Consider the following 19,705-nt stretch of genomic DNA (forward strand, 5'->3'; position numbering starts at 1 on the left):
GACCAGGAATCGAACCAGCAACCTCTGTGCTTCTGGATGGTGCTCTAACTAACCGAACTATCTGGCCAGGGCCTATAGTTCTATTTATATGAAGGTCTAGGACAGGCTTAACTGGTCTATGGTGAGAGAAATCAGAACAGTGGTGGCCTATCAGGGTGCTTATGGGCTGGGAGAGGGCACAAGGGGTCCTATGATACAGCAGGTGTTCTGTGTCTTGATTGAGTGGTGCTTACACGGATATAAACATTTGGAAAAATTAGTTAACCTGTATACTTAAGATGTGTAAATCTTAGCCTATGTATATTATCTTTTAGTTAGAAAAGTCATACAGGCTCTCTCGGGAGCACGGTCATGCCTTTCTTCCCTCTCAGGTATGTACCTTTACTTTTCTCTCCTAAACTGAAAGGTCCCTGCCGGACCTGCAACCAGGGAGCAGTGGGCAGCAGCTCACTCCCTGAACCTGTCCCCAAGGCCCCTTTTACTCTAACTTTTCAGTGAGCCAACAGCAGCCTCCCTGGGGCTCCCTTCTTTCCTATAAGGTTTCTAGAGACAAAGCCATCCGCCCAGGCTCTCCTGTTGCTTCTTCTACCCTAAGCCCTTCATTTGTTCCACTGTCCCCAGCTTTAATAAATGTACTCTCCAAGTCAAAATATAAAATACAAATGTACAACTCATAGTAGGATACTGACTTCCCACTGTAACCATTAGAATGCAGGTATACCTTGATTTCTGAATTCTTACTGCAAATAGTCCCAATAACGACTTGCTCTATCTTTTAACCCAAAAGTTGCTATTTGAATCAAAACCCTGCTGTGCAACTATTTTAAGTCCAGTGTGAGTCCAGGTTGTGGACACCAGTTGCTGCTCACGGTTCTAACAGGATCCTGTCTTGGGTGTTATTAGACTGTTACACGTTTCTGGTGTTATTTCCCTGGTCCCTGTGTAGACTTCTGCCAGTGCCTGGAGGCACCACCAGTCTGGGTCCAATGAGTAGCATCTTGGTTTTCTTTAGCATCTTTTTCTCAGTTTAGTTACTTTCATGACCATTGCAATGGGGAAAATATAACTCATATCTAATTCTGTGCAAACTTGGGTATTCCATATAAACATAGCCAACTAATGAGTTCATTAAGTGTTAAATAGTTAAGTAATTGTTTCTTTTTTTGACAAAGAGAGAGAGAGAGTGGGACAGATAGGGACAGACAGATAGGAAGGGAGAGAGATGAGAAGCATCAGTTCTTTTTTTTTTTTTTTTTTACAGAGACAGAGAGAGAGAGTCAGAGAGAGTGATAGATAGGCATAGACAGACAGGAACAGAGAGAGATGAGAAGCATCAATCATCAGTTTTTCATTGTAACACCTTAGTTGTTCATTGATTGCTTTCTCATATGTGCCTTGACCGTGGGGCTACAGCTGACCAAGTAACCCCTTGCTCGAGCCAGTGACCTTGGGTCCAAGCTGGTGAGCTTTGCTCAAACCAGATGAGCCCGTACTCAAGCTGGTGACCTTGGGGTCTCGAACCTGGGTCCTCCGCATCCCAGTCTGACGCTCTATCCATTGCACCACCGCCTGGTCAGGCGAGAAGCATCAGTTCTTCATTGCGGCACCTTAGTTGTTCATTCATTGCTTTCTCATACATGCCTTGACCGGGGGCTCCAGCCAAGCGAGTGACCCCTTGCTCAAGCCAGCGACCTTGGCTCATGTCTATTATCCCATGCTCAAACCAGCGACCCTGCACTCAAGCTGGTGAGCCCTCACTCAAGCCCGTGACCTCTGGTTTTGTTTTTTTAATTCATTTTAGAGAGGAGAGAGAGGGATAGAGAGAAGTGGGGGGGAGGAGCAGGAAGCATCAACTCCCATATATGCCCTGACCAGGCAAGCCCAGGGTTCAAACTGGCGACCTCAGTGTTTCCAAATCGATGCTCTATCCACTGCTCCACCACTTGGTCAGGCTAAGTAACTGTTTTTTTTCCAATGCTTTCTATTGTGCCAAAACCCTTGATGGGTTGTAACAGAAGTGTTTAAAAGTGTTTTAATGATATTTGAGGAAATTGATGGTTTTTGGAGGGAGCTGGGAGTGCATTATCTTCCCTGCTTAAAATAATTGATTATCTCCAAATTTTATATTTAATGCTTTTTGGAAATGGATTAGATTTATTTTTTATTGTTTGACTGTTTTGGTTTTAGAGGGAGAGAGGCAGGGATAGAGAAGGAAACATCTGTTTGTTGTTCCAGTTATTTATCCATTCACTGGTTGATTCTTGCGTGTGCCCTCACTGGGGATCAAATCTGCAACCTTGCGCTATCGGGATGATGCTGTAACCAACTGAGTACCCAGCCAGAGATAGGTTAGATTTAAATTATGAAAGATGCCTGTTTAAAGAGGTACATACCGCATGACCGGTGGTGGCACAGTGGATAGAGCATTGACATGAGATGCTGAAGTCCCAGGTTCGAAACCCTGAGATTGTCTGCTCAGTTTAAGCATGGGCTCATTTGGTTTGAGCTCAGGCTGGCTAGCTTGAGTGTGGGGGGTCTCTGGCTTGCGTGTGGGATCATTGAACATGATCTCATGGTTGCTGGCATAAGTCCAAAGGTTGCTGGCCTAAAGCCCAAGATCGCTGGTTTGAGCAAGGGATCATTGGCTCAGCTGGAGAACTCCCCCACCTCCAATAAAGGCACATATGAGAAGCCATCAATGAACAACTAAAGTGACATATCTACAAGTTAATGCTTCTTATCTCTCTCCCTGCCTGTCTCTCACTAAAAATAAAAGAGGTATAATACCTACATACATAATATATTGCATATACTATCTATATATATATATGTGGGCCAAGTTCCACAAACAGTACTTAACCACTTTTTTGTATCATTTAAAATCTTTTTCTGAGTACATGTCACTAATTTGCATGAAATGCCAACCTAGGTCATATAGAAAGACTGGAACCATTTCAGACCTCCTCAGTGTGGACAGGGACTTATATAGCTGACCTGTGGTGGCGTAGTGGATAAAGTGCTGAAGTCACCAGTACGAAACCCTGGGCTTGCCTGGTCAAGGCACATATAGGAGTTGATGCTTCCTGCTCCTCTCCTCCTTCTCTCTCTCCTTTCTAAAATGAGTGAATAAAATCTATTTTTTTTTTCATTTTTCTGAAGCTGGAAACAGGTAGAGACAGTCAGACAGACTCCCGCATGCGCCTGACCGGGATCCACCCGGCACACCCACCAGGGGCGATGCTCTGCCCACCAGGGGGCGATGCTCTGCCCATCCTGGGCGTCGCCATGTTGCGACCAGAGCCACTCTAGCGCCTGAGGCAGAGGCCACAGAGCCATCCCCAGCGCCCGCCCGGGCCATCTTTGCTCCAATGGAGCCTTGGCTGCGGGAGGGGAAGGGAGAGACAGAGAGGAAAGCGCAGCGGAGGGGTGGAGAAGCAAATGAGCGCTTCTCCTGTGTGCCCTGGCCAGGAATCGAACCCGGGTCCTCTGCACGCTAGGCCGACACTCTACCGCTGAGCCAACCGGCCAGGGCCAAAACAGAGCATCGCCCCCTGGTGGGCAGAGCATCGCCCCATGGTGGGCGTGCCGGGTCGATCCCGGTCGGGCTCATGCGGGAGTCTGTCTGACTGTCTCTCCCTGTTTCCAGCTTCAGAAAAATGAAAAAAATAAAAAAATAATAAAAATTAAAAAAAGCCTGACCTGTGGTGGCACAGTGGATAAAGCGTCGACCTGGAAATGCTGAGGTCACCGGTTCAAAACCCTGGGCTTGCCTGGTCAAGGCACATATGGGAGTTTGCTTCCAGCTCCTCCCCCCTTCTCTCTCTCTGTCTCTCTCTCTCCCTCTCTCTCTTCTCTCTAAAAATGAATAAATAAAATAAAATAAAAATTAAAAAAAAAATTTTAAAAATTAAAAAAAAAAGAATTTCACATTATGAAATCATAGTACGTAGCTTTTGTGTTTGGTTTCTTTTACTTAGCATGATGCTTTTGAGAGTTAGTCACTTTTGCATGGGATTAGCAGTTCATTATTTTTTTCCAGGTGAGAGGAGGGGAGATAGTGAGGCAGATTCCCACATGCAACCCAACTGGGATCCAGCTGGCAACCCCATCTGAGGCCAATGCTCGATTACCAAGCTATTTTTAGTGCCTAAGGCTGATGCGCTGGGATCAACTGAGCTATCCTCAGTGCCCAGGGCTACACTCAAAACTAATTGAGCCACTGGCTGCAGGAGGGGAAGAAAGAGAGAAAGGGAAGAGAAGCAGATGGTTGCTTCTCCTGTGTACTCTGCCTGAGAATTGAACCCAGGACGTCTGTACGCCACGCCAACGCTCTATCCACTGAGCCACTGGCCAGGGCCTTTCCTTTTATTTTAATCATTCAGGAGTATTACATTTCCTGGATATGCCCACCTGTTCATGGACATGAGATGGTTTCTAGTTTGGAGCTATTATGCATAAAGGTGCATTGGAACACAAGTCTTTGTATGCCACCACTTTTCACAGCACATATTTTGTAATGCCCAGGGAAAGCCACAAAATTCTTACAACTTGGTAAATACAGTGGCTCATCCAACAGCATCTTGGGCATGGACTCATTTCCCTGCCACTGTGCCCAGTGTTAACCCATTGGCTGCTGGGGCATGGGGTACTTCAGGGGAGCTCAGGGAGAGCCAAGAAGGTAATAATATGGGACTCATGGCAGTGACCATCTGCCAATGGGTTAATAATCCATAATTTAATGTTTTTGTGCTTAAACAACCTGCCCGGCCACACCAGTGCATGATGTGCTGGCTTGAACGTCAGTGCTGGGAAAGTCCTCTTGGCTCTTCTGCAGTCAAGCTCATGGACGATACAACACAACTGCACATGATTTTAAAGACAATTTTTATATTGCCTGAATTGTAATAAAAAGGAGAAATGAATGGACAATAATTTATAATTTGCATTTCAATAAGGGAATGTGTGAAGCTATCTCCCTAGAACCCAAGATGGCCAGATGTTTGCACCTGTAATAGAGCCAGCTCCCAATGGTGTCTAACTACCGAGAGCTATGTGGAACGTGATTTTCTGAACTTGTTGACAATGTTTGGCCAAGTTTTGAACAAAACACTATACAAGCCTTCCTCATATTTTTTTTTTGTATTTTATTTATTGATTTTTAGAGAGAAAGGAGAGAGAGAGAGAGAAGGGGGAGGAGCAGGAAGCATCAACTCCCATATGTGCCTTGACCAGGCGACCCCCTGGTCAAGGGTTTTGAACCAGCGACCTCAGCATTTCCAGGTCAACGCTTCATCCACTGCACCACCACAGGTCAGGCCCAAGCCTTCCTCATTTTACATGGAGTTGACCTTCCTGGAAAATGCAGGACCTCTTAAAGGCTTACAAAAAGGACTTTGTGTTCACATGGAGAGAGGTTCTGGGCTCAGATAATTCTTCTTTAATTTAAAATTTTTTTTTTCTTTTTTTTTTTTTTTCTTTCATTTTTCTGAAGCTGGAAACAGGGAGAGACAGTCAGACAGACTCCCGCATGCGCCCGACCGGGATCCACCCGGCACGCCCACCAGGGGCGACGCTCTGCCCACCAGGGGGCGATGCTCTGCCCATCCTGGGCGTCGCCATGTTGCGACCAGAGCCACTCTAGCGCCTGAGGCAGAGGCCACAGAGCCATCCCCAGCGCCCGGGCCATCTTTGCTCCAATGGAGCCTTGGCTGCAGGAGGGGAAGAGAGAGACAGAGGAAAGCGCGGCGGAGGGGTGGAGAAGCAAATGGGCGCTTCTCCTGTGTGCCCTGGCCGGGAATCGAACCCGGGTCCTCTGCACGCTAGGCCAACGCTCTACCGCTGAGCCAACCGGCCAGGGCTAATTTAAAATTTTTTTTTAGATTTTATTTATTGATATTTGAGAGAGGAGAGAGAGAGAGAGAGAGAGAGAGAAAGGTGGTGGAGTGGGAAAAATCAACTCTTAGAAGTAGTTGGTTCTCGTCATGTGCCTTGACTGGGCAAGTCTGGGGTTCCAAACCTGCGACCTCAGCATTCCAGGTCAATGCCCTATCCATTGCACCACCACAGGCCAGGCCAGGTAATTCTTAACCAGGTTTTTCCAAGTAAGGCTAAAATTTACTATGTGCTAGTATAAATGTACTGGTTAAAATATTGAAACACTTCTGTTTAGGCTGATTTTTAAACTTTTTATTTATTTATTTTAAAGAGATAGGAAGGGAGAGAGAAAGAGATAGAAACATTGATCTGTTTCTGTATGTACCCTGACCAGGGATCAAACCTATAACTTTTGTACATTGGGACAATATTCTAACTGACCATGCAAATCAGCCAGGGCTTAGCTGATTTTTTTTTTTTTTAGAATTGATTTTAGAGATGGGAGAGAGAGAGAAATATTTGTTATTCCATTTATTTATACACTCATTGGTTGATTTTTGTGTGTGCCCTGACCAGGGATTGAACCCACAATGTTGGTGTATCGGGACCGTGCTCTGTCCAACCGAGCTAGGGCAGTTCTGGCTGATAAATAGTATGAGAGCAATTGAGAAAGCAGTAAAATTCAACAACACAAATTGTAATATAAACTCATTAGGTCAAGTTAATTGTTGTGATGAGTTTTCTATCATATCATTACTTAGTTGATAATAAAGATACTAACTATACTATATATAATGTTATCTTATATATATATATACATATATACAGCTGTGTCAATCAAGAAATCATACCAACAATTTCTAAATAAAATAAAATCATTAAATAATTTAATGAGTTGAGTGTCAATCTTGGCAAATAACTTAAAGAAATATGGATCTATAGATAGATCATTTTGATTATTCTGAGAAAAAGAAACATTAAAAGATTTGATGCATATATTGCTTTATATATTAATTTATATTACCATACCAGTTGCAAAATATTATGAACATAACCTGCATTTCATGAATGTCCAAGGGGCATTTGAAAACAGTTTGTGACAAGGGATACTGCTTTATTGTGTGCAGGTGCCCTGTATATATAAGACATCCTCCATCCCTGGGCCATGCCTTTCAAGAGCCAAGAAGACACTGCCCAACCACAAGTGACAGCTCAGATCATCAACATGTTTCCAAAGTGCAACATGGACTGGAACCCAACAGTTTCTTAGCAAGCTATTTGTGCGTTCAGAGGCTAAAAATAAAGGCTGCATTTATCAGAAGTCAGATTTTGGACATCTGAGCCTCGGGAGTTAGGACCAAATTTGCATTTGTCTTTTCTTGCTGGTATGTGAAGCCTCCTCTGTAAGGGCTTCACACTTCAATTGCCCCACCCGATCTACAGGGTCAGAGGGGCAGTGACTTGCCTATGATCACAAAGACAGTAGTTGGCCAAGCCAGGATCGGAACCCAGCCCTGACTCCTGACCCTTTTACCACTCAAGTGCCTCACAGTACCCTGTGGGGCAAGCATTCTCATTGCCCTCCTTCCCCAGGTGCAAAGCAGAAGTGCAAGGAGGCAGTCATGGTGGCCCTGGTTCACAGCAAATGAAGCTGTAGCACCAGCTCTGAACCCAGGTGTCTACCACTTCAGAGCCTGTGGTTTCAAAAGCCAGTTGCACAAACCCAGAGGGTGTGCGGGACAAGTTGTTAGGATGACGCAAGTAAACAAAAACTTCTATGTTGATTTTTAATTTAAAAATGAAATAAATTAAACCTTATTACTAAAATACAGAATGCTAGTAGTACCCGCATATAATTGATAAATACATATATTGGGGTACATGCCCAAACAGTTTTCAATCTGAGGTGCATGATCACAACAGGAAGGTAGCCATCGCTTTCCCTGCTAAGTGACAAGAGACCATCTTGGGTACCAGTACTAGAGAGTACCATGGGTCACTTCTGTGTGGGCTCTAGGCTGACAGCCTGGGTTCAGGTTCCCACTCTGCTACTTCCTAAGCTGTCTGGCCTTGGGCAAGTGACTTTACCATTCTGGCCTCAGTTTCCTTATCTGTAAAATGAAAATAATTGCAGCTCTCACTTGGGAGGGCTAAGGAGAGGGATGAATCAGTCCGTGTGGAACAGTGAGAACGATAGCTGGTACACAGTAAGTGCTCAGTAAATGTGAGCTCTGATTATTGTTACCTCTCCTTGCAAGCAGGGAAGCAGGTGCACAGAGCTAAAATAACGAGGTAACACAGTTAAAAAGGAGTGGAGCCCAGGTCCAAACCCCACCTTTTCTTTAAGAGAGAAAAAGGGAAAGAGAAACTTTGAGAGAGAGGGAAAATAGAAACATTAACTTGCTGTTCTGCTTATTTATGCATTCATTGGTTGATTCTTGTATCTGCCCTGACCGGGAATCCAACACACAACCTTGGCATATCCTGACGGCGCTCTAACCAGCAGAGCTACCTCTGGGTGAGGGCCAGAACCCCATTCTTTTTTTTTTTTTGTATTTTTCTGAAGCTGGAAACGGGGAGAGACAGTCAGACAGACTCCTGCATGCGCCCGACCGGGATCCACCCGGCACGCCCACCAGGGGCAATGCTCTGCCCACCAGAGCCACTCTAGCGCCTGGGGCAGAGGCCAAGGAGCCATCCCCAGTGCCCGGGCCATCCTTGCTCCAATGGAGCCTTGGCTGCGGGAGGGGAAGAGAGAGACAGAGAGGAAGGAGGGCGGGGGGATGGAGAAGCAAATGGGCGCTTCTCCTATGTGCCCTGGCCCAGAATCGAACCCGGGTCCCCCGCACGCCAGGCCGACGCTCTACTGCTGAGCCAACCGGCCAGGGCCAAGAACCCCATTCTTAACCACAGCTGAACCTCAGAGCTCTGAGTCTGTTTTCTCCTCTGTAAGATGGGGTTAAGAGCAGCATGCACCTCACAGGGCTCTCTCAGGAGGGAAGAAAGTCACATTCTGGAAGGGGAGATGGTTACCCACCAGGTACAGGGACTTAGAGAGAAGACCAAAGGATCAAGAGATATAAAAGCTACAGAAGTCCTGGGCTGTCCCCTTGGCTTCATAGTAGGACAAAGGTGCCCTCTTGTGATAGAAGCAACCCCAGCAGCAAAGTGTCCTGGGGGTTCTTTATGTGCTAGATACCAACCGCACTCACTGAACTCTAGAGGTAATTGAGGAACAGAGACTGGGACACTCGCCCAGGGCCATTAACTAGTTAAATAGTAGAGCCGGGGTTTGAATCATGGCAGTCTTACCTAAGAACCTATACTCTTTTTCCCTCTTTTCCAAAACTCTGTCCCAGTCCTGGAGCCCAGGGTTCCTGGAAATCTTGGGTAGGGCATGACTGTGGTGTCTTAGACTGCGCAGGGCCCTCAGAGCAGCTTGGCATCTTGGCCCATCCACCAAATGCCAGTGACACCAAAACAAAGGATGGTTCCCTGATCCCAAGCACAGGAGTCAGGACTTCAGCTGCTTCCTGCCAAACTCAGGAGGGCTGGGTTGGGGTACTCGGGGTTCTCGATGACGCCGGGGCCAAACTTGAGCTCCAGAAAGCGACGGTAGTTGTTAGGTGCCTGGGCCATGAAGCCGGCAAAGGGCAGGGGCACTAGAGGCTGCAGGAAGTGTTCGGGGAACTCAACATCTTGTCGGTGGTCCAGCCATGTATCCTTGGTCATGACCCCATTGCGGGGGTAGAACGGCCACAGGTCCACGTGCAGGTGGTTACTCTCACTGTACTGCACGCGGAAGAAGTCGCCCTCAATAGCCTTCTCCCACACAAAGCCGCGCTCGTCCACCACTGAGCCAGCCTCGGCCCCCCGTAGCTGCTCACAATTGCCCACATCCTCCAGGTAGATGCCCAGGTCCACATCGTAGTCCCACGGGATGATGTCCCCGTGGCGGGCAGCCCCCAGCAGCGAGCCACCCTCCAGCCAGTAGCGCACGCCAGCCGCCTCCAGCACGCCCACCACGTAGCGGGCTGTTTCACGCAGCGCGCGAAGGCAGCACGGGGGCGTCCAGCGCCCCTCGTAAAGGTAGGCTGGTGTGTCACCTACCACCGTCCCAAAGCAGCGCGGTGTCTCTTTGCTGCAACCGAACCACTCCAGGCGGCCACCCTCCCAGCTCACCAGGCGGATGCCCAGTGCCTGCAGTAGCGCAGCCCGCCGGGCACGCCCCTCGCGCTCCGCCTTCCAGCGTGCGTGCGCTGTGGTCAGTGGGGGTTGGCGTGCCGCAGAGAAGGTCAAGTCCAGCAGCTGCACGGCCCAACCACGCAGGGCGGTCTGCAGAAAGAGGCTGGTGCCCACTGGCCGGGCCAGGGGCGCCGAGAGGTTGAAGAGGTCTCTTGTGCGCAGGAGCAGCACAGCATCCCCTTCCAAGGCGTCACAGCGGGGTGCGGAGGGGGCCAGGCCATAGTGTGCTGTCCACTCCCGCAGGCTGACATTCAGGGCCAGGCACCTGGCGGGGTTGGCTGAGGCAACCCGTGAGGCCACCAGTCGTGCGCCTCCTGCCCGGAGCATCTCCACCATGCGCTCTAGCTGGCCTGGCGTCTCGGCCCTTGCCCCATCGGGCACCAGTGCCACGAACTCGGTGGCCACGTAGGTCTCAGGGCGCAAGGCCGAGGCCGGCTGGTCCAGGGCAGGCTGTAGCAGTGCCAGGCGGACGTTGGGAATGCGGGGCAGGGCCAGGGGCGGGTAGGGGAGCACGTCAGCTGCCACCACCACCGGTTGGGCTGGGTCTTGCTGTAGGAAAGAGTCCACCAGCTCAGGCACTGCATTGTCAAAGGCCTCAAACTCCCGTACCAGGACGGTGACATGGGGGCCGGCGGCAGATCCGTGGCGGGGACCTCGGGCCCGGGAGTTCCTGGGCTGTTGCTGCAGCCATGAGAAGTAGAAGAAGACCAGCAGATTGATGATAATGGCGGCTGCCAGGGCAGCCTGACAGCGGGTGAGCCGCATGGGACCGAAGTCAGGCCCTAGCTGGGTTTCCAGGACATCCTGGGGAGGTAGAAATGAAAGGGGAAGCTGGAACTGGTCATTAGCAACTCTTTCAACCTCAGCCTTCCCCCTATTTGGTTTTACTTCTGACTTTCCCTCTTTCAGCAAGCCCTCCCTGACCTCCCAGCCTGGGCCCGCTCTGAACTACTTCAGTCTCCTTCTCCCCCAGTTTTCCCAACCTAGTCCTACCATTCTAAGTCATTACTGCCTAGGGACACATCTTGTCCTCCCACTTGTGAGGCCTATAAAGAGCCTATCTTGATCACTGCTGCTCCCCAAGGCCACTCAGCACACGGCGAGGTACATATTAAGTATTCAGTAAGATTTTATCATATTAGTCACCTCTTCTTCTTTGTCCAACCCCACCCTTCTATTCACTGTCAACTTCTCATTTAGATTTGGGGTCAGTAATAAACGCCCCAGACCCGATTCCAAGCCTAACTTGCACCTTCTGCTCCACCATTCCTTCCCCTAAGAAGCCACCTCTGATCTCTCTCTCCTGTCCCTTCCATGCCCTACTCCCTCTCTCCAGGCTGAGACTGATACCTTCAGCCTTGGTCCCCAAGTCCCTCCTCTGCTGCCCCTTTCTCACTTCCCCATATCCTGTGCCATCGGGTCATCTCTTTCCTGATGGTCAGCCAGACTGTTTAGGTTTTACAAGAAAAGTTAGGCCCTGGCCGGTTGGCTCAGTGGTAGAGCGTCGGCCTGGTGTGCAGAAGTCCCGGGTTCGATTCCCGGCCAGGGCACACAGGAGAGGCACCCATCTGCTTCTCCACCCCTCCCCCTCTCCTTCCTCTCTGTCTCTCTCTTCCCCTCCCGCAGCCAAGGCTCCATTGGAGCAAAGATGGCCCGGGCGCTGGGGATGGCTCCTTGGCCTCTGCCCCAGGCACTAGAGTGGCTCTGGTAGCAACAGAGCGACGCCCCGGAGGGGCAGAGAATCGCCCCCTGGTGGGCAGAGCGTCGCCCCCTGGTGGGCGTGCCGGGTGGCTCCCAGTCGGGCACATGCGGGAGTCTGACTGTCTCTCCCCGTTTCCAGCTTCAGAAAAATACAAAAAAAAAAAAAAAAAGAAAGAAAAGAAAAGTTAGAAATGAAAAATAATTTTTCATTGATTTGAGAGAGGAAGAGGAAGAGAAAGAGCAGCATCAACTTGTTCCACTTATTTTATTTAGTTGTACACTCATTGGTTGTTTCTCATGTGTGCCGTGGCTGGGGATTGAATCCGTGACCTCAGTGGCCAGGATGAGGCTCTGTCCACTGAACAACCTGGCTAGGACCTAAAAATATTTTCTTAAATCAGAATTATCCCAATTTTTATGCTGGAGAAACAAGAAGTAGAATGGTGGCTGCCAGGGTTGTGAGGAATGGGGAAATGGGGAGGTGTTGTTTAATGGGTTTAGAGTTGCAATTTTGCAATATGATAAAGTTTTGGAGATTGTTTGCATAAAATGTGAATTTACTTAAATCAATACTACTGAACTATACACTTTAAAACTGTTAAGATGATTAATTTTGTTATGTGTGTTTTATGATAATAAAATGCTTTTTTGTTGTTTTAAATAGAATGTCTGGGCCCTGGCCAGTTAGCTCAGTTGGTTAGAGCGTTGTCCTGAAACACCAAGGTTGCGGGTTTGATCCCGGTCAGGGCACATACGGGAAGCAACCAATGAATTTACAACTAAGTGGAACAACAAATGATGCTTCTCTCTCTCTAAAATCAATCAATAAAAAAATTATAAATGCAATAAGCTGGATTGAAAGAGGCTACCCGTCTTCGGACTCCCTTCACTCACTGGCCATACTCCTAAGCAACCCCCAGATGGCGCTGTCTCTTCGTCTCAAGCAGAACTTGAAGATTTGGCAGGTCTCCAGTGCCTAAGGTGTAACTAACTCTCCGGATTTTGAGCAGGTACTCAAAAAAAAAAAAAAAAAAAAAAGATAAAAGGTTTCTGATCTTCCTAGAAAGGGAGACATTAATCTCCTAGATCCTAAATACTGCTGACCCTACCTCCCCATTCCCACAGCTCCCTGTCAACCCGGGTCCATCCAGATCAGAACTCAGCCTTCCCAAGTCTCCTTGACAAAGTTCCTCCTTGTGGCAGCCAGAAGGGTCTTCACAAAAAACAAATATCGATATGAGCTCTCCCTCCCTGTTTAGAGGCTCCTCAATACCCTAGGGATAAAGTTTAAGTTTCTTACAACATCCCATAAGTCCTTGCATGACCTGGCTCTGGCCTGCCCACTAATCCAGCTCTATCTCTGGTCATGCCTCCTTGAACCCTATGCCTAAACCATCTTGGGCTTTACTTCAAATAGGTCTTATTTTTAGCCCTTTTCTTATTCTGCTCCTTCTTCCTAGAAGTCTCCGCTCAAACACCCCTTTCCCCATGCCTGTTTTGTGATGGAGAATTTTTACTTATGCTTCAGGATACAGCTCAGATGGCCACTCCTCCAGGAAGCCCTCACTGAATACTATGCTGGGTCAGAAGTTCCCTCTGGGTTTCCCCATCCCAGCCCTGCCCATTCTGGTTTGGCACTGTCTGGGGATGGGTCTGTCTGCCCAACTAGACCTAGGAGGGTAGAGCCAGGGCTGCCTCCATTACCTGGCACATAGTTGGGCACCGAAAATGCATTTGGTGAAAAGTGATGGCCAGGTCAGGGTTTCTGTGTGTCTGTAGAGCTCACTCAGATCCCCTGAGCCAAACTCTGCACTGTGGCCCTGTGCTGGTCTTCCTGTCTCCCATCTCTCTCCCACCATGAATGCCCTCCCACCCCTCTCCCCCCATCTCAGACCTGCTTGCCCTTCTCTGACCCAACTTGGACATCTCTTATGAATCTGACTCACACTTTAAAGTGACTTCTTAATCTTCAGAATCTTGGAATTGCCCTCTGGACCTTAGATGGAGCCCTTCTTCCTTCAGTCCTTCAACATCTATTTGTTGAACTACTACAACATGCCAGGCACTGGGGACATAGCAGTCCCCAGTCCCCTCAGGGACACAGAGATAGGCAACACCCATGACCTCTCGGAACTGATATTATTGTGAGAGGAGGAACTTTTGGAACCACAGAATCTTTGGAGTCTTAAATATCTTAGAATTGGAGTTTAGGTACACAGAAGCACAGGAGGTGCTTTTAGAATCTTCTAAGACATCATCCTCATTCCACCCTTGTCCCCTACAGTCTGTTCCCCACTCAGAGCCCAGAGGGATCTTGTGAGAACTTGAATTAGATCCTGTCCTGCATCTGCTCAAACTCTTCTATGGCTTGAAATCACTCAAAGGAAAAGCCTTCATTGTGGCCCATGAGGCCCCACGTGATCTCCTGCCCTCTTCCACTCACTCACTCAGCTCCTACCATACCAGCCACCAAATGCAATTCTTCACATAAACCCAGGCCACTCCACAGCACTGGTTCCCTCTGCCTGGATGCTCTCCCCCGCAGGTATCCACATGGCTCCTCCCATGGCTTTCAGGTCTTTGCTCAAATGTCACCTGTCCAGTGAGCCCTTCCTTCTGCTACCCTTTTTTTTTTTTTTTTTTTTTTGCATTTTTCTGAAGCTAGAAACAGGGAGAGACAGTCAGACAGACTCCCGCATGCGCCCGACCGGGATCCACCGGGTGTGCCGGGCTCTGCACACCAGGGGGCGATGCTCTACCCATCCTGGGCGTCGCCATGTTGCGACCAGAGCCACTCTAGCGTCTGAGGCAGAGGCCACAGAGCAATCCCCAGCGCCCGGGCCATCTTTGCTCCAATGGAGCCTTGGCTGCGAGAGGGGAAGAGAGAGACAGAGAGGAAGGCGCGGCGGAGGGGTGGAGAAGCAAATGGGCGCTTCTCCTGTGTGCCCTGGCCAGGAATTGAACCCGGGTCCTCCTCACGCTAGGCCGACGCTCTACCGCTGAGCCAACCGGCCAGGGTCTGCTACCCTTTTTAAAAATGCATCTCCCTATCACCCATATACTTTCCCTGCTCCATCCCTGAGTTATTTTTCTCCCCTCATAGTTATCACATAGATTTTACTTATCATGTTTATTGTTTTGTTCCCTGCTGTATGCCGAGCACAGCTCAGAGCCTGGCACAAAGCAAGTACTCAATAAGCAAGTATGTGTGGAGTGAATGAGTGACTCCAACTGTTCAGACAGGGAACCTGTGGCTCAGAGACTTAAAGGGTGCAGGGTCCAGAACCCAGGCCTCCACTGTCCAGGCCCTGGCTCTTGTTATGCTCTGTCTGGCTACTTCTGGGCCAGGATATACTCAGCAGGACAGAGGACAGACACTGAGTACTCAGAGACTAGAAGGTGTGACGGCTTGATGAGGAGGTGCCATCTACTGGGTGAGAGGACCAAAGAGGAAGAAGAAATGAATCATCTAGTTAGTACTCTGGCAAGGTCAGTCTTGGCTTCCTTAACTGTAAGGGTCCAAAACCCCTTCATTGAGGCAAAGGCAGATAAAATGATGTTTTAAATTTATTTTTAGAGAGGAGAGAGGAGTGGGGGAGAGAAAGAGGAGAAGGGAAGAGCAGAAAGCATCAACTTGTAGTAGTAGTTGCTTCTCATATGTGCCTTGACAGGGCCAGCCTGGGTTTTGAACTGGCGACCTCAGCATTCCAGGTCGATGCCTTATCTACTGCCTCACCATAGGTCAGGCTGAAATAAGTTTTGAAGTTCTGAATGTTCTATAGCTATTCACAATGTGACAGACCCTGTTCTAAGTACTTTACACATGTTAACTTGTTTAATCTTTAAGTTGTGATCACATTTAAAGATGAAGAAACTGAGGCACAGAGAGGTGAAGTCACTTGCTCAAGGTCACACAGTTGGAAAGGGCTGGACCCAGGATTTGACCCAAGAAGCTGGCTTCAAAGCTATGCTTTAATCCAATCAATTCTGCTATCTCTCTTGGGTCTGATTTCCATGAGCCTTCCCTGGCTCAAACTGAACCAATGCTTTCAAAGCTGAATATGGCACATTAATGAATTCAACTCACTAACTCAACAAAGCTATTGAGTGCCCTCTGTGCCAGAACATGTGTTCCAGGGACAGGGGATGAACAAGGCAGTCACTAAGCAGGCCCTCCAGAAGTAAGAAAACAATATATAGATGGGAAAAGAAACCAGCCAGGGGTGTGGCAGAGAAAAACAGGGGCTTGCTTTACAAAAGATGGTTAGGGAAGGAGAAGATGAGACTTTGTCTCTCCATTTACCACAAAACAATGTAAGTGGATCCAGAATCACTTCAGGACTGAGCTCACCTGGTCTGAGTTCTGATCTGTCTGAGCCTCAGTTGCTGCATCTGTAGAATGCGAACGCGATGGGTAGAGACGAGATGTATAGGAAAGCTTTTGGGCACAAGGAAAGGGCAGTGTCTCCACAAGTGCTGGTGACACTGAGAGACTTCTTACCTCCTACATTGCAGGCTGGGGGAGCTCCAGGGGGCAGTTTCAGCCCAGCTCAGCTGCATTGCTGAGGGAAGGAGAACCAGAAAACCCCAGATCAGCCAATTTTCACAGTAGAGTGCAACTTCATCTTACCTACAAAGTGTCAGGCCAGGAAATCATTTCTGTTGAAGTCCCATAAGTTCAGATACTACCTGGAGCATCTCAGAGATGGGTGGGAAGGATGTCAGTTATCATAGGAACCTATAACCATCCCTCTCTCATGACTGTGTCCAGAAAAGTAGGGCTAGAAGTGACAGAAGCTGTTACCATGACAGCCCCTTCCCTAGACACACTCCATTCTGAGACAATCCTAAAACAATCTTGGTGGGTCTGGTTCCTAGGTCATTGGAAGGAGGATTGCCACTGTTACCATAGTAACCAGGGCTTGGCCCTGCCTGTGTCTCACCTCCCTGGAGATAGGCCCTGTAACCATAGCAACTACTCCTTAGCAGAGTATTTTCTCCTCATAAAAATACCTGGATAGTTTGGTCCATAGACCTCCCACCATGGGAAAGGAGGGAGATGGTTACCATGGTAATGCCAACAGGGTGGCTGGGGGGATGGGTTGAGAAAGAGGTGTTTCCCTCATAGTAAATAGTGTCCTTGGGGCTGGGGTCCTTTCTAACTGAGTGCTAGGTGAGGTTGCCATAGTAACCAATGAGGATAGGGGCAGAAGGACAGCCGGGGACTTAGGTTGTCTTAGCAACCTCCTCCTGGTACAGAGCTAGGAGAGGTTTGGGGCTTCATACCACAAAAGTGAGGGGGGAAGAGAAGAGAGGCTTGGGGAGGGGTTATCATGACAACCGACCTGGACCAGGAATCAGTGAGGATGGGTCCGGGCTGAAACTAGCCCTGGTAGTCGCCCTTTATCTCAGAGTGACAGTGATGGCTGAGGAGAGTGGTATTGGGTCTGGAAAGGGTTAGAATCTTTCTTTTTGGGGCAAAGCGGGAGGCGGGGGGGCTGAAAGCGGCCCCTCCCCAAAGTCCCACTCTCCTTCCTCGCGGCGCGCGCCCCCTTCCCACCCACCCGTGGGCGTGCGCGCCTTCGGGTCGACCCGGGTGGGCGAGGCGCGCGCCCGGCTTCGTTCCCGTCGCCGCCCACCGCCCCCACCCCGGCCCCCGTCGGGCGCGCGCGCGGGGGGGTTGGCGCGGCCGCGCAGGCGCGAGAGACACAGCGGGCGCGCGGGCCGGCCCGGGGCCTCCATGATGGAGGAGCGAGCGGCCGCCGCCGTCGCCGCCGCCGCTTCCTCCTGCCGCCCGCTCGGCTCGGGCGCGGGCCCCGGCCCGACGGGGGCGGTCTCGGTCTCTGCCCCCGCCCCCGGACCTGGCCCGGCTGCTAAGGGAGGCGGCGGCGGCGGCGGGGGCAGCCCCGGGCCCACGGCGGGGCCGGAGCCCCTGAGCCTGCCGGGGATCCTGCACTTTATCCAGCACGAGTGGGCGCGCTTCGAAGCGGAGAAGGCCCGCTGGGAGGCCGAGCGCGCCGAGTTGCAGGTGAGCGCCGCCCGGGACCCCCGACCCCCCGCCCGGCCCAGCCCGGCCTCACCCGCCGCCGCCGCCGCCGCCGCCATCTTGAAGCAATGGCCGCCGGGACGGCCGGGGGGGGGGGGCGGGAGGGAATAGCGACCGGCCGGGAGCGGGAGTGAGGGGCCGTCCGAGGCGGGGGGTCCTGGTGCCACTCGGCGCCTCGAGGCGGGAGGGGTCCCAGGGGCGGGAGGGCCCGACCATGGCCGTCTGAGAGAAGGGGCGCAGGGAACCAGAACCCGGTGGAAGTAAGTGGGGGTGAGCGGGGCTGGTGGGTTCCTGACAGTGGCTTCGGAACCTGGAGGGGGCCTAGGAGAGAGCTCAGCCAGGATACGGAGGAATTGTTGGAGGGGCTTGGGCGGGAGTGAGCAGAAGCTCGAGTGCTGAGGGACGCCCACCACGTCCGACCAGGTGCAGGATGGAGGTGGAGCATGATGGACGGCGGGTGGGAGATGGGGCGTCGGGTAGAACTTGGGTTCCGCCGCAGGCCAGAGCTTTCCGGCAGGAATCGGGCCTGAGTAGGGAGAGGAAGTCGTGGAGCCTGGAGCACGGAGTGTGTTTCGGAGTGTTTGGGTGGAGGGAAATGAAATATGGCTGTGTGAGGACTCGCGAATATAACAGGAAGATCTGGTGGGGTTCCAGGATGATGTGTGCCCTCTCTGCTGAGGAGGAAACTTTGGGGAGCCCTGGCATGTGTGGCTACCGAGTGGAGGGATGGGGTCCCAAGGCCGCGCCCTGGGAGCCAGTGTGGAAGAGCTTGAGAGCAGAAACTCTTAAGTTTGGGGGTATGGAGAAGTGGGGGATGGCCCTGAGATGGGAGTTGTGGGTAGGGTGACAGGTGGAAAGCCCTGAACTAGAGTGGGGGGGGGGGCGGTGGTCAGGTTTGTCCAACGTGGAGACCGGGGCATGAGGACAGTGAGGAACAATCCGGGGATCCCTGGGGGATGCCAAGGGGAGCATTTTGTAGAGCAGGAAGGCAGCACGAGAGGAGGCATCTTAGAAGGATCTTGAGAGGAGATGTGTTTGTGGGAGTTCCTGGAAAAGGTTTGTAGAAACCTTGGGAGACGGATATGCCTGAGATGATCTTTGGAAGAGTCTGAGGACTGGGTTTTGTGACCTTGAGAAGTGTGGGTTCATTTGCAGGGTGTCCTGAGGAGCCAGGACATCAGAGTTGTGAGGGGTTTGAAGGGGTCCAGTGATGGGCAGAGTGGAGTCTGAGAGTTCCTCAGCTGGAGTATTATTAGAAGTCGGTATCTGCTTCTAGCGGCCCATCTTTCTGCTTCTGATTTGTTTCCTATCTGGTTGATTTGGGGTTACCCAAATTAAAAACTGATTAGAATTTTGTCCATAGGATGAATAATGATAGCCTCCCATATTTCTCCCACCCCACTAGGGATCTTAGCTGTTTGGTAACTGAGGCTTAGGGTTTGATTGGGAGAGGAATCCTTATGTAAGTGCTCCCTCACTTTTATGTCGCACTCTCAACTTCTGAGCTCTTTCTCGGCATACAGCGCATTAGATCTTAATACCCCCATTATGTAGGCAGAGCCAATGTCATTGACCTCACTCAGGGATAATATAGCAGCTGCTTTTTATTGAGCACATGTTATGTACTAGGCACTGTAGATACATAGTATCATTTAATTGCTGCAACATTCTGGGAGGGTAAGTGATATCCCCCCGTTTTTATTAAACATTTTTATTGATTTGAGAGAGAGAGGGAGGAGAATGAGATGCATTGACTCGCATCAACTGTAGTTGCTTCACTTTGAGACGGTTAGTTTATGTAAGATCACAGCCCATGGTGGCAGGGCTGCTCTGTGGGCT

At 50.2% G+C, this 19,705-nt stretch overlaps 2 protein-coding genes across 7 annotated transcripts in view; one reads left to right on the forward strand and one right to left on the reverse strand.

Moving 5' to 3' along the window:
• Positions 1 to 5,446: 5,446 nt before the first annotated feature.
• FKRP (fukutin related protein) lies at positions 5,447 to 17,923 on the reverse strand. 4 transcript variants are annotated; one of them, XM_066271727.1, is made up of 4 exons: positions 17,901 to 17,914; positions 16,322 to 16,382; positions 16,172 to 16,212; positions 5,447 to 10,923 (listed from the first exon to the last, which is right to left on the reverse strand). In XM_066271727.1, exon 4 carries the CDS (start codon positions 10,882 to 10,884, stop codon positions 9,397 to 9,399), a length of 1,488 nt encoding a protein of 495 aa, XP_066127824.1. In that variant the 5' UTR covers positions 10,885 to 10,923; positions 16,172 to 16,212; positions 16,322 to 16,382; positions 17,901 to 17,914; the 3' UTR covers positions 5,447 to 9,396. The 4 variants fall into 4 exon arrangements, with proteins under 4 accessions (XP_066127824.1, XP_066127822.1, XP_066127823.1 ...); XM_066271725.1 differs by lacking the exon at positions 16,172 to 16,212 and having other exon boundaries at positions 17,901 to 17,923; XM_066271726.1 differs by lacking the exon at positions 16,172 to 16,212 and having other exon boundaries at positions 5,447 to 10,950; positions 17,901 to 17,915.
• The window catches only part of STRN4 (striatin 4), a 28,127-nt gene continuing 25,953 nt past the window's right edge, over positions 17,532 to 19,705 (forward strand). For all 3 annotated transcript variants that reach the window (XM_066271721.1, XM_066271723.1, XM_066271724.1), the window contains exon 1: positions 17,532 to 17,848. In XM_066271721.1, the coding sequence (XP_066127818.1) occupies positions 17,561 to 17,848 (288 nt within the window). In that variant the 5' untranslated portion in view covers positions 17,532 to 17,560. The remainder of the gene's footprint in view (positions 17,849 to 19,705) is intronic.

Source organism: Saccopteryx bilineata, chromosome 3 (genome assembly GCF_036850765.1).
Source record: "Saccopteryx bilineata isolate mSacBil1 chromosome 3, mSacBil1_pri_phased_curated, whole genome shotgun sequence".
NCBI classification, from domain to species: Eukaryota; Metazoa; Chordata; class Mammalia; order Chiroptera; family Emballonuridae; genus Saccopteryx; species Saccopteryx bilineata.